The 12,100-nt window shown below is 36.0% G+C and overlaps 1 protein-coding gene across 5 annotated transcripts in view; it reads right to left on the bottom strand.

The window, feature by feature from the left end:
- Window positions 1–12,100, bottom strand: part of unc13a (unc-13 homolog A (C. elegans)) — an 89,645-nt gene that overhangs the window by 37,702 nt on the left and 39,843 nt on the right. For all 5 annotated transcript variants that reach the window (XM_059341983.1, XM_059341982.1, XM_059341981.1 and 2 more), the window contains 9 exons: window positions 11,519–11,565; window positions 11,267–11,345; window positions 8,807–8,881; window positions 7,542–7,761; window positions 4,085–4,312; window positions 3,121–3,262; window positions 2,154–2,323; window positions 1,923–2,038; window positions 417–580 (listed from right to left, as the gene is read on the bottom strand). In XM_059341983.1, coding sequence (XP_059197966.1) covers window positions 417–580; window positions 1,923–2,038; window positions 2,154–2,323; window positions 3,121–3,262; window positions 4,085–4,312; window positions 7,542–7,761; window positions 8,807–8,881; window positions 11,267–11,345; window positions 11,519–11,565 — 1,241 coding nt within the window. The remainder of the gene's footprint in view (window positions 1–416; window positions 581–1,922; window positions 2,039–2,153; window positions 2,324–3,120; window positions 3,263–4,084; window positions 4,313–7,541; window positions 7,762–8,806; window positions 8,882–11,266; window positions 11,346–11,518; window positions 11,566–12,100) is intronic.

The following is a 12,100-nucleotide window of genomic DNA, read 5'->3' on the forward strand; positions in this document are numbered from 1 at the left end:
ACACCAATGACAAAAGAGACACAAAATGACAAAAAAAAAGACACAAAATAACTAAAAAAGACACAACAACAGACACAAAATTACCAAAAAAAAGACACAAATGACCAAAAAAGACATGTAAAGACATGAAAGGGATTTAAAAAATGGACAAAATAGCCCTATAAGACTCCATAGAGTTAAACTATTATACAATGTACATATTCTGGGTTCATTTTGTGTAAAATGAGATATTGTTTGAACAAAAAAAAAAAGGTTGTTCCATTGTTCATTGTTATAAATTGATCATTTTATTATTAATTTGACACAGGGGCCACAGCAGGGGCCAAAGGGCTTCTTCACAGGGGCAGGGGCCCCTGGAGGCCCCTGTGTAGAACCGCCACTGTGTACTGATGTCAGGCTTTCAGACGGTAACATACGTCATGGCCTGGTAGATGGACTCCACTCCGTAACGCATGGCAAACTCATCTACGATCTCCTGGGGAGTCTCCTCAAAGTAGACCTTCCATGCGTCATCTCCTTTGGCGTCAGGGATCTTCACCACGCCGTTGTTCTGGATATCTGTCACATAGTGGAAGAGGTTCTACACAGAGGAAAACAGGGAAGAGTTAGAGAGAGAATTGAAGGAGGTGTAACGAAAACAAAGGGGAAGAAAGTGAGAGAATATTCAAAAGGTTCAAAACTAGGTTCAAAAGAGTGAACGAGGGGTTGTAAATCACATCTCTCAGCTGTAATTAAAGTTTCAATATGTTTTGTTGTACAAAAACAGAGCAGACCTTTGATCTGTTTATCTTTAAGCGTCTGTGTTACATAAATATCCATTAAACTACATGATGAGGGTTAACAAGGTGCTGTCTTGACTACTCAGCCATGAATGCAGCTGTAAAACATTGTGAGTCTGCTACGTGGTTTATGGCCACTTATGTGCAGCAATAACGGCGCTCGTTTGTCTGTTCAGGTTCAGTTAATATGCTTCGTTGAGTGATGAGCTGAGTAATGACTCTTTACTAAGCTGTGATTGGTCTACAATCAATCAGCAGAGTCTAGAAATGTGTCTGAGGTCTCTGCTGTTGGAAGTGATTTGAGAGCAAATCACTTTATTTGAGAGCAAAGCAAACTTCATGAAGTATTACCTTATTTACTATTTATTGAGATGAAATGATAAGAATGTATCTTGTTATTTACTATTTATTATACTTTTTTATGAGTCCAGTACCTGAGTGCATTGAATTTCGTTGTATTTCTGTGCAATGACAAATAAAAAAAAATCTAATCTAATCTAATCTAATCTTAAATTTCACTTGTAAGGGGACCGGGCTTTCTCTGTGGCTGCTCCCAGCCTTTGGAACAATTTACCTTCGCACATCATGTAGGCCTCCTCGCTGTCCGCTTTTGAAAGGAATCTTAAAACCCATTTTTATTCACTGGCTTTTAACTCAACATGAGCCTTTGCTCTGTTTTATTTTTTGTTTTTATTTGTTCTTTGTGGTTTTTTAAAATTAAGATTCATTTTAAAATTGAGATTCATTTTAAAACCCACTTTTATTTACTGTTTTTTTTTTTACCCAGCATGAGACTCGCTTTGTTTTAGTTGTTTTTGCTTGTTCTTTGTTTTTATTGTTTTTATTGTTGGTCTGTCCTGCCATGTACAGCACTTTGTATCAGCTAACGCTGTCTTGAAGGGCTCTATAAATAAAGTTGATTTGATTTGTAATGGATCCAAACAGCAGTCAAGTCTATTAACCTGCTTGGCACTGCTCATTAGGATAACTTTGTATTTTAGTATTTTAGTTTTTACCGTATTTCCTGCAACTGTGATATCTGTACAGCACTTTGGTCAACCGCGGTTGTTTTAAATGTGCTCTATAAATAAAGTTTGACTTGACTTGACTTGACTTGACTTGACTTGACTTGACTTGACTTACTTCATGCAAACAGGTGTACTGAACGTGATAGGGGGCCACCGTCTCCTCTCCTTTGATCTCTACATTAATGTGCATGCGGATAGCTCCAGAAACAGCTGATTTGTCTGTACGCTTGTCTGTGAAGAGCACAAGAGATACAGCAACACATTTACTGCACTGAAAACATCCAAATCAGAGAAGTTGGGTCAACGTTGTATCAATACAGTATGTGTGACTATTCATTCAACTGACCCAGGTTGTACCAGACGTCCATCTCTCCGCTCAGAGTGCGGACCTCGATGATCGTTTGACCGAGGAAGTCGTCTGATTCCCGCTTGAACTTCTGCTTCACGCGAGACTTAATGTCGTCGTCCTCGTCCCAGACTCGCACCTTGATACGGTCTGACGAGTTGTGACATTCACTGGAACAGACAGAGAGTAGCGGTTACATTGATAGTTGGCCAACAAGACCAGATGGACTGCTATCATGACTCATTAAATACCAAAAGTGTGAGCAAAAAACAAACAAATCCAAAGCATATTACAAACATAATATCGCATAATCAACAGAAAGCAGATAAAAGTGTTAAATGTGCACAGACATTCTGATTGGCTGTTACTCTAACCTGAAATAGGTCAAGACTGGTTCAATTAATAGCATCATAAAGGCAGTTTTGAGAAAAAAAAAAGACACTAAATTACCAAAAAAGACACAAAATTACCAAAAAAAGATACAAAATTACCAAAAAAAGACACAAAATTACCAAAAAAAGACACTAAATTACCAAAAAAGACACAAAATTACCAAAAAAAGATACAAAATTACCAAAAAAAGACACAAAATTACCAAAAAAAGACACAAAATTACCAAAAAAGACACAAAATTACCAAAAAAAGACACAAAATTACCAAAAAAGACACAAAATTACCAAAAAAAGAAACAAAATGACCAAAAAAGACACAAAATGACTAAAAAGACACAAAATGACCAAAAAAAGACACAAAATTACCAAAAAAAGACACAAAATTACCAAAAAAGACACAAATTGACCAAAAAAGACACAAAATGACCCAAAAAAAGACACAAAATTACCAAAAAAGAGATTTTTTGATTGAAAAAAAGAACAATAAAGTAACTGGTAATGAAGAACAATCCTTATTTTTTCTGGCCTAACTCTTTTTTAAATGTGACACATGGTTCCAAGAGGTTTTGACTCACAAATTAAACGTCTCCTCCCAGACCGGGTTGAGGTTGCCATAGATCGTCTTGGTCCTCTTTTTTGTCTTTCCCACCTGAACGGTGACATAAGGATCGCTGGAGCCGGTTTTATCCTTGGCTTGTAGACCCTGGGCACACAACACTAGGACAAGAAACATGCCAAGTTGGTCAGCCACTCTGTGTGTGTGTGTGTGTGTGTGTGTGTGTTCTTGTATTTCTTACATAGTGAGGACCGGAACACGTTTTTAACCAACAATGTGAGGACATTTTTGCAAAGTGAGGACATTTCGGCCGGTCCTCACTTCTTTAAAGGCTTTTTTGAGATTTCAGACTTTGTTTTAAGGGTTAAAGGTTACATGATAATGATAATGAACTGAAACAGTATTGTGTGGTTACAAAACTAACTAAAATTATAGTGAAAATGTCCTTCATTTTCATCTTTGTCAACTTTTTTCATACATAATGAAGATGAATAATAAAAGGAAATAAAGGCAAAATTTACTGTGACCTCTTTTAATCTCACACCCAACAAATAACCCATTACAAAAAAACTAAAACTAATAAAAACTAAAGTGAAACTAAAGCATTTAAAAAAAAAATGAACTAAAACTAGCAAACTCAGTCTAAAAACTAACAAAAACTAACTGAATTTGAAAACAAAAATTCATAACAAAATTAAAACTAAAACTAATGAAAAATCCAAAACTATTATAATCTTGCTAGGGAATTCACTATTACAATGAGGGTCCTCACAAAGATAGAAGTACAAGAATGTGTGTGTGTGTTTTTTGCAAGCAGATGCCTGTTAAATCGTCCGACCTTCTGCTCTACTGCCCCACAAACGCCACCTGTGCTCTCTTCATACAAACGCCAGCTTGTCTCTTTTTATAGACACGAACACCTGACTAGGCTAACCCCCCCCCCTCTCTGACTTTGATGTTTCCTAATTTGACTCCACTCTCACCTGTGATGCTGATCTTTGCCGACCATTTAGAAGTGCCGTCCAGCACGCTCTGTTTGATCTGCTTCATGTGGGTGACGTGGGTGGATTTGGGGGCAGTGAACACTTCCTGGATGAGCTCGAAGATCTCAGGTTTGTTCCTCTCGCGGATCTTCATGCGGTCTTTAAGAACCATGATGATGTTCTGGGTTCGGTCTTCTGCGCCATGTTTGGAGCTTTTCTCTGCTGCTCCTGGTGTGACGAAAAAGAAATGGATTAGAAGTGTACAAGCAAAGAGAAGTGGAATCCTATGAGAGGTGTTCGATATTTTCATTTAATTTCACCTTTATTTATTCAGGGAGGGCCATTCATTTAGAGCCAGTGGGTTATATGAACGAGTTGGAAAGTTAAAAGATCAGAAGCTCACTAGGCTCGATAAGTAGAATGGTAGTTTTTCCAGTAGTGCCTTATAAATAAACAATATACAGTGTTGCTCCCTTCTTAGAGCCAGGGAAGTCCAACCAACATTGTGATAGAGGTGGCAGTAATGGGTCATGAACCCATCGCCAGTAATAAATTTAATAACAGAATGATAAATTGTATCAAGTGGTTTTAGGACCGAGGGACAAGCATGCATATAAATAATGTCACCGTAATCTAAAACGGATAGAAATGCATTAGATATGCAGTAATGGAAAAAATATTAGACCACCCTTGTTTTCTCCTTCTTGTTCATTTAATGCCTGGTACAACTAAAGGTTTATTTGTTTGGACAAATATAATGATAACAACAAAATTAGCTCATAAGAGTTTAATTTAAGAGCTGATATCTAGACATTTCCCATGGTTTTCTTGATCATGATGTTGGTTATTATCAAGAAATCCATGTTAAATGTCTAGAAATCAGCTCTTAAATTAAACTCTTATGAGCTATTTTTGTTGTTATCATTATATTTGTCCAAACAAATGTACCTTTAGTTGTACTAGACATTAGAATAAACAAGAAATTGAAGAAAAAGGGTAGTCTAATATTTTTTTTCCATGACTATATGTTGAGTTATAGTAGGCAAACATTTATTAGGGATAATAATAATAATAAATAACAGGGCAGAGTGGATGATACATTCCTACAAGTTATAGGAAATTGTTAAACTGAGATTTTAATTTAAAATATGAAGCAGAGAAGACTGTGTGGGAGATGAAAAACTTGGCTATATTTCATGAATGAGAGGCGGACACATTTGCAGAGCTATAAAATGCTTAGTAAAAGAGAGATGGCAAAGTGAAGCGGCTGACAACAAAAGACAAATGGCTTTTAATATCCTCTCAAGAAAACAAGGAAAATAAGAAAGTAGGAGTGAGAGGAGGGCTCTGTTCTTGGCATTGATAAATAGAGATAGGAGGAAATTGATAGACTAGATAGTTTACTTCAAGGGATATAAAAAACAGCAGCAGTGATGCAAAAATAAATGTGCATTTTTCAAAAAAAGACACAAAATTACCAAAAAAGACACAAAATGACCAAAAAAAGACACGAAATGACTAAAAAGACACAAAATAACCAAAAAAAGACACAAAATTACCCAAAAAGACACAAAATGACCAAAAAAAGACACAAAATGGCCCAAAAAAGAAACAAAATGACCAAAAAAGAAACAAAATGACCAAAAAAAGACAGAAAATGACTAAAAAGACACAAAATGACCAAAAGACACACAATTACCAAAAACAACAAAAGACAAATGGCTTTTAATATCCTCTCAAGAAAACAAGGAAAATAAGAAAGTAGGAGTGAGAGGAGGGCTCTGTTCTTGGCATTGATAAATAGAGATAGGAGGAAATTGATAGACTAGATAGTTTACTTCAAGGGATATAAAAAACAGCAGCAGTGATGCAAAAATAAATGTGCATTTTTCAAAAAAAGACACAAATTGACCAAAAAAGACACAAAATTACCAAAAAAAGAAACAAAATGATCAAAAAAAGACACAAAATGACTAAAAAGACACAAATTGACCAAAAAAAGACACAAAATTACAAAAAAAGACACAAATTGACCAAAAAAGACACACATATACCAAAAAAGACACAAAATGGCCCAAAAAAGAAACAAAATGACCAAAAAAAAACACGAAATGACTGAAAAGACACAAAATAACCAAAAAAAGACACCAAATTACAAAAAAAGACACAAAATTACCAAAAAAAGACACAAAATGGCCCAAAAAAGAAACAAAATGACCAAAAAAGAAACAAAATGACCAAAAAAAGACACAAAATGACTAAAAAGACACAAAATGACCAAAAAAAGACACAAAATGACTAAAAAGACACAAAATGACAAAAAAACAAAACAAAAGATAAATGGCTTTTAATATCCTCTCAAGAAAACAAGGAAAAAAAGAAAGTAGGAGTGAGAGGAGGGCTCTGTTCTTGGCATTGATAAATAGAGATAGGAGGAAATTGATAGACTAGATAGTTTACTTCAAGGAATATAAAAAAAACAGCAGCAGTGATGCAAAAATAGGTAGTTCAGCTCCTGTAAATATTTTATGGTTTATTTTAGCATCCTCTCACACTGAATACACATATCAATGTAGCCTTGAAGCTTTTATATGTTTATATTCCATCATTATTGGCAATGAAGAGCAAATTTGAGGCCAAGCTGAAATAAATTAAGAAATGCTGAAAAATACACCTATTTGCCAAGAGTCAGATCAGAAGATTGTTGCTACTTTCACCTCTTTATTCTTAATATGAAGCTAGTCCGTCAAAATCTGACTATCAGCAAGACTAAAGGTCACTAATTAGCGCGTTATATCCAAGCGGCAACATGCTAATTAGACCTCCGGGTCTTAATGGTGAAGCCAATGCAGTAGTGCCTTAAATATGCATTTTTTTTCCTAATAGCCACCGGGGGAAACTCCACTAAATAAAAAGTCACAAAAAAGTCTGATTGTATAGAAGTCTATGAGAGAATGACTCTACCTCTAACTTGATTTATTAATGAGTTTATGGTCCCAATAGATAGTTTCAAGTCTTCAATACATCATGATGTTCATTTTGTAAATTGTTATTATCCAGTTTAAAGTAAAATAAACAATAGTGCTGTTGAGAGTGTACATTAAATAGCAGTGAGCTTCTTTTTGGATCTTGGATCTGGTCTGTATTTTCAACTTACAACTTTGACACTTTGCAACCTTTGGTCACCTAAAGATGTCTTGTTCAGCTTTTTTTGTATTAAAATACTCTAGGAAGCCAGAGGGTGATTTTTTATGGTGAGAACATTTTTACCAGGCTCGCTGTTCCTCCTTGTTCCCAGTCTTTATGCTAAGCTAACTGCCTCCTGGCTATAGCCACACATTAAACAAAGAGACATCAGAATGGTATCAAGTCTGTGCTCTTATCTTTGAATTATTAATGTTTCAATCTAGCCTCTTATCATTGCTAAAATAGGGGTAAAGTCTGACATTTTCCTTACTTTGCAGACAATCAGCATTAAGTAGATCTTGGCATTTCTCGTGGCATTTGACTCCACACTCGGTACAGCGCATGCCTTGGCGAGCAATCCCCCACAGCAGTCCCTCACACTCGTAGCAGTAAGTGGGCGTGGTGGCAGTCCACACCTCGAAGTTGTGTGGGGTGGTGCAGGAGATGGGATAAATGAGGGCCTGGAGAGTCTTCTTGTAGACATGACTCTTCTACAGTACAGAGGAGAGAAGTTTGGCATCAGCAGGGTGTGCTATAATGACTTTTGGCATCATGTGAGATACTTTAGATCAGTAGTTCTCAACCTTTTTCAGTCGCGACCCCCAATTTAACATGCATGTTGTCTGCGACCCCCACTCACTGAACACAATCTCCACGCACAGTTCAGATCATACAAACTCAGTTGATATGATGTATTTTGGACAAATAATGAAGCAGACAACAACTAAAAACAGTCGGCTTCAAGCCAGAGACTCCTTGTAAAGTAATAACTTGCTACTTTGGCATTTGTCAGAAAAGACACAAAATTACCCAAAAAAGAACCAAATTGACCACAAAATGATCAAAAAAAGACACAAATTGACCAAAATAGACACAAAATTGCCAAAAAAAGACACAAAATTACCAAAAAAGACACAAAATGACCAAAAAAGACACAAAATGACCAAAAAAAGACACAAAATTACCAAAAAGACACAAAATTACCAAAAATGACACAAATTGACCAAAAAAGACAAAAAAATGGCCCAAAAAAGAAACAAAATTACCAAAAAAGACACAAATTGACCAAAAAAAGACACAAAATGGCCCAAAAAAGAAACAAAATGACCAAAAGACACAACATGACCAAAAAGACACAAAATTACCAAAAAAGACACAAAATTACAAAAAAAGACACAAAATGGCCCAAAAAAAGAAACAAAATTACCAAAAAAAAAAGACACAAAATGACCCAAAAAAGGAACAAAATTACAAAAAAAAGACACAAAATGGCCCAAAAAAGAAACAAAATTACCAAAAAAAGACACAAAATGACTAAAAAAAAGACACAAAATGACAACAACCACAAAAAAAGACATTAAATGACCAAAAAGACTAAAACACATTAACACATGAACACTTTAACAGAGTGGAGACAGAGCTGACTTCCAAAATGATTTGGCGACCCCCCAGAAATCACCTCGTGACCCCAACTGGGGTCGGGACCCCCAGGTTGAGAACAGCTGCTTTAGATGAATACTGTAGAAGAGTACTGACCAGTTCTTCGTTGTGCAGGGTGCTGGACGTCAGCGCTGAGGTGATTCCTGCCTTCCTGGAGTTCTGAACCAAGGACTGAGTGACAGAAGAGAGGAGGGTCAGTTTCTCTCACCTCAATATCTTTTTTTTATCAAGACAAATCAAGACCAGCCTGTGAGGCAACGTGTGTTATTACTGTCTGTCTGGCAATGTTCCCCTGAATAGTAACAGCAAACTGGAGGTGACAGCTGCAGAATTTAAAGTGCTTCCTCTCATAAGAGTGATCAATTTGCTGGTGAGATGAGAAAACTAGTACACCTTCATAACCTGAATGTTTTGAAAGCAAATGGTGTTGCTGTTACTCACCATAGCCTGTGGCAATGCAGGGAAGGTGGGAGGAACAAGGAAGAGATTTAAAATTAGAAAAGGGCAAGAAAGAGAGGGGGGATTTCTGTAGAGAATTCAAAATGTGCATTTATTGTGCATATATTGGAGTCATTGCAATTAACCCGTTAAGGCCTAAAACGCCTGGAAAACCTCTGGGCGATTTTGAAAAAAAAACCTAAAACCTGAAGTTTTTCTGGAAATTCAACAGAAGATTTTTCAGCCTCTGTAGCAGATAGAAATGAAATTCAAAAAGTATTTGAGAGCTTATACCCGTGGCTTTCATGAGAAGTTGAGTTTATTTGTCCATTTTTTTTAAAAAATCAACAAACTCAGCAAATGTTACTATTAACTATACTATACTATATATACTATACTATACTATACTATACTATACTATTAACTATACTCTATACTATATACTATAGTAACTATGTTACTATATGTATACTATTTTTTATTTGTCTGAATAAAAAATCCTAAGCATAATTCTAATACATGCCCATTAGCAAGATGCAAACATGATATGACATTTGGAAGAAATAGACATAGTTCTCATTAGCCTGCTGTAATAAAAAAAAAGTATCATAATAATAATAATAAAAAATAATAATATATTTGATATATTGCACTTTTCAGGGTACTCAACGACGCATAAAGTAATAAAATACATAAACAGTCATGATTTCTTATATCATCATGACAATCCATTATTATTATTATCAATAATAATATTATTATTATCTCCGGCGTCAATGGGTTAAACAAGAGTGGACAGCAGTAACAAAAGCATAGGGGGGTCTAAAGCCAGATGCTCAGGGTGATGATGTCACAGCTGCAACCAGACTGGAGTGTTTGCCGTGTGAATGAAGTAGATCAGTGCTCATTAAGCCAGGACCCCGCCCCGTTTCATCAATTGCCTGAGACACTCTGACAAGTTGTGAATGTGCATGCGTCATTGACAGCCAGAGACAGAAACATGGGTGCACCTGCCTGTGACTGTCTGTCTGTCTGACAGCGAGATTTATTAATGAAGACAACATCTGAGCTAATTACTTGTGTGAGGTATAACATTTGGATGTGGTGTGTTCAGGCACACTGAGCAATGCCTGCTTGTTAAAAAAAAATGATTTTAAAGGCTTTTTTTTCTTTTTTACTAGCCTCTTCTAGAGAAATTGTTTTTGTATTAATGGTGAAGAGCAGGGGTGGGCAATTAATTTTCCCAAGGGGCCACATGACCAATACCACGAAGGTTGCAGGGGCCGGACCAAAACTCGGAACTGAATTCTGCTCAATATTAATGTAATCGCTTTATAAAATATAGTAAATTATCTGGTTTTGAGCTGCTACTGATAGGAACACATGTTATGATGAGACTGTTAATGTGGAGTAAATCAAGTATAGCAGTAAAAAGTAGTAAATACTCCAATCACTATATCACTTTTCCATTTATTTTAAACACAACTGTAAATGACCTTTAGCAAGGTTCCTATTTATGTTTTTGTGTTATATAGCTTGTTTTTCATGTTTGTACATTTTCAAGGTGTTTTACAATGTTGTGATGCTTTTATTTTGAAAAGGTGCCGTCCAGTGTGAAATGGGTGCTTTAATTTTGAAAGCTAGTGACAGGAAATAACCGGTAGAACGGTTAAATGAAAAAACGAACGGTAAATAATAACGAGTGCGTCGTAATTCATATAAAGTTGATATAAAGTATCAAAAATGCTTCTATAGTGGCTGACTGACAGGACACAAGGTTTGTTAAAGTTTATTTTATTCTGTCATACATATTAGTGGCTATATTTGTTGTCTTAACTATAGTAAAAGTGCTTGTTAGCTCTAGTGCTAATGCTAATGTTTGCTATTTTTTTTCAAAATAAAAGCACTGCGGTTATATTGAGGAACAGTGAGGAAAAAAGAGAGCGAAATTGTAAAAGAAAAGAAATAGGAGGTATAAGATGAGAAAGGAGAGTGAGAATCTTATGTAAAATGAGAGTAGGTTTAATGGCTGAGAGCTCTCACTGCTGAGCTGAGTGATATATGGACTGGGGAGACACTTATTCAGGGGAATATAAAGAGATTAGCACAGAAACTCACCAGATCTCTCACAAGAGGCATAGCTTTCCTCTTCCTGAGGTCTGGCATGCTGTCAATGCTATACAGAGCACCACCCATCCTGGAGAAAAAACACACACACACACAATCAACACCAGCTATTTTTACAACCTGGACATGACGAATCAATTAGACAATAAATGCATTCAGGCATTAAGGCCATGGGCCTGCCTTTCGGTTGGTTAGTTATAGATTTTCAATGACCGTAGTGGTAACAGCGTCATGGTTACTTACCCTGCTGATAAAAGCAGAGAGGCAATGCCAACACTTTCCCCTCGGGCCTGAGGAGAAAGAGAGGAGATGAGATGAGGAAGAAAGGCAAGCAGGGTGCCATTAGAGCGGGAAAAACTGGCAGCACAGAATATTATACAGCACACAGTGCTTTTATTTACTGAGAACAACAACAATTGAGAGATACTGTTTGGTGTTTCTTAGTAAAAGCACTATTTCATGTTGAGTTTTACTAGCTACGGTGGCCCTGAAGTGCAAATCACAACGACAAATCCAATCAGTGACGATGATTTGTCGTTGTGTTTTTAGATTTGTCGTTGTGTTTTTAGATTTGTCGTTGTGTTTTTTGATTTGTCGTTGTGTTTTTTGATTTGTCGTTGTGTTTTTAGATTTGTCGTTGTGTTTTTTGATTTGTCGTTGTGTTTTTAGATTTGTCGTTGTGTTTTTTGATTTGTCGTTGTGTTTTCTGATTTGTCGTTGTGTTTTTTGATTTGTCGTTACGTTTTTATATTTGTCGTTGTGTTTTTTAGATTTGTTGTTGTGTTTTTAGATTTGTCGTTGTGTTTTTAGATTTGTCGTTGTGTT

The sequence above is a fragment of the Centropristis striata genome, chromosome 9 (genome assembly GCF_030273125.1).
Source record: "Centropristis striata isolate RG_2023a ecotype Rhode Island chromosome 9, C.striata_1.0, whole genome shotgun sequence".
Lineage (NCBI taxonomy): Eukaryota > Metazoa > Chordata > Actinopteri > Perciformes > Serranidae > Centropristis > Centropristis striata.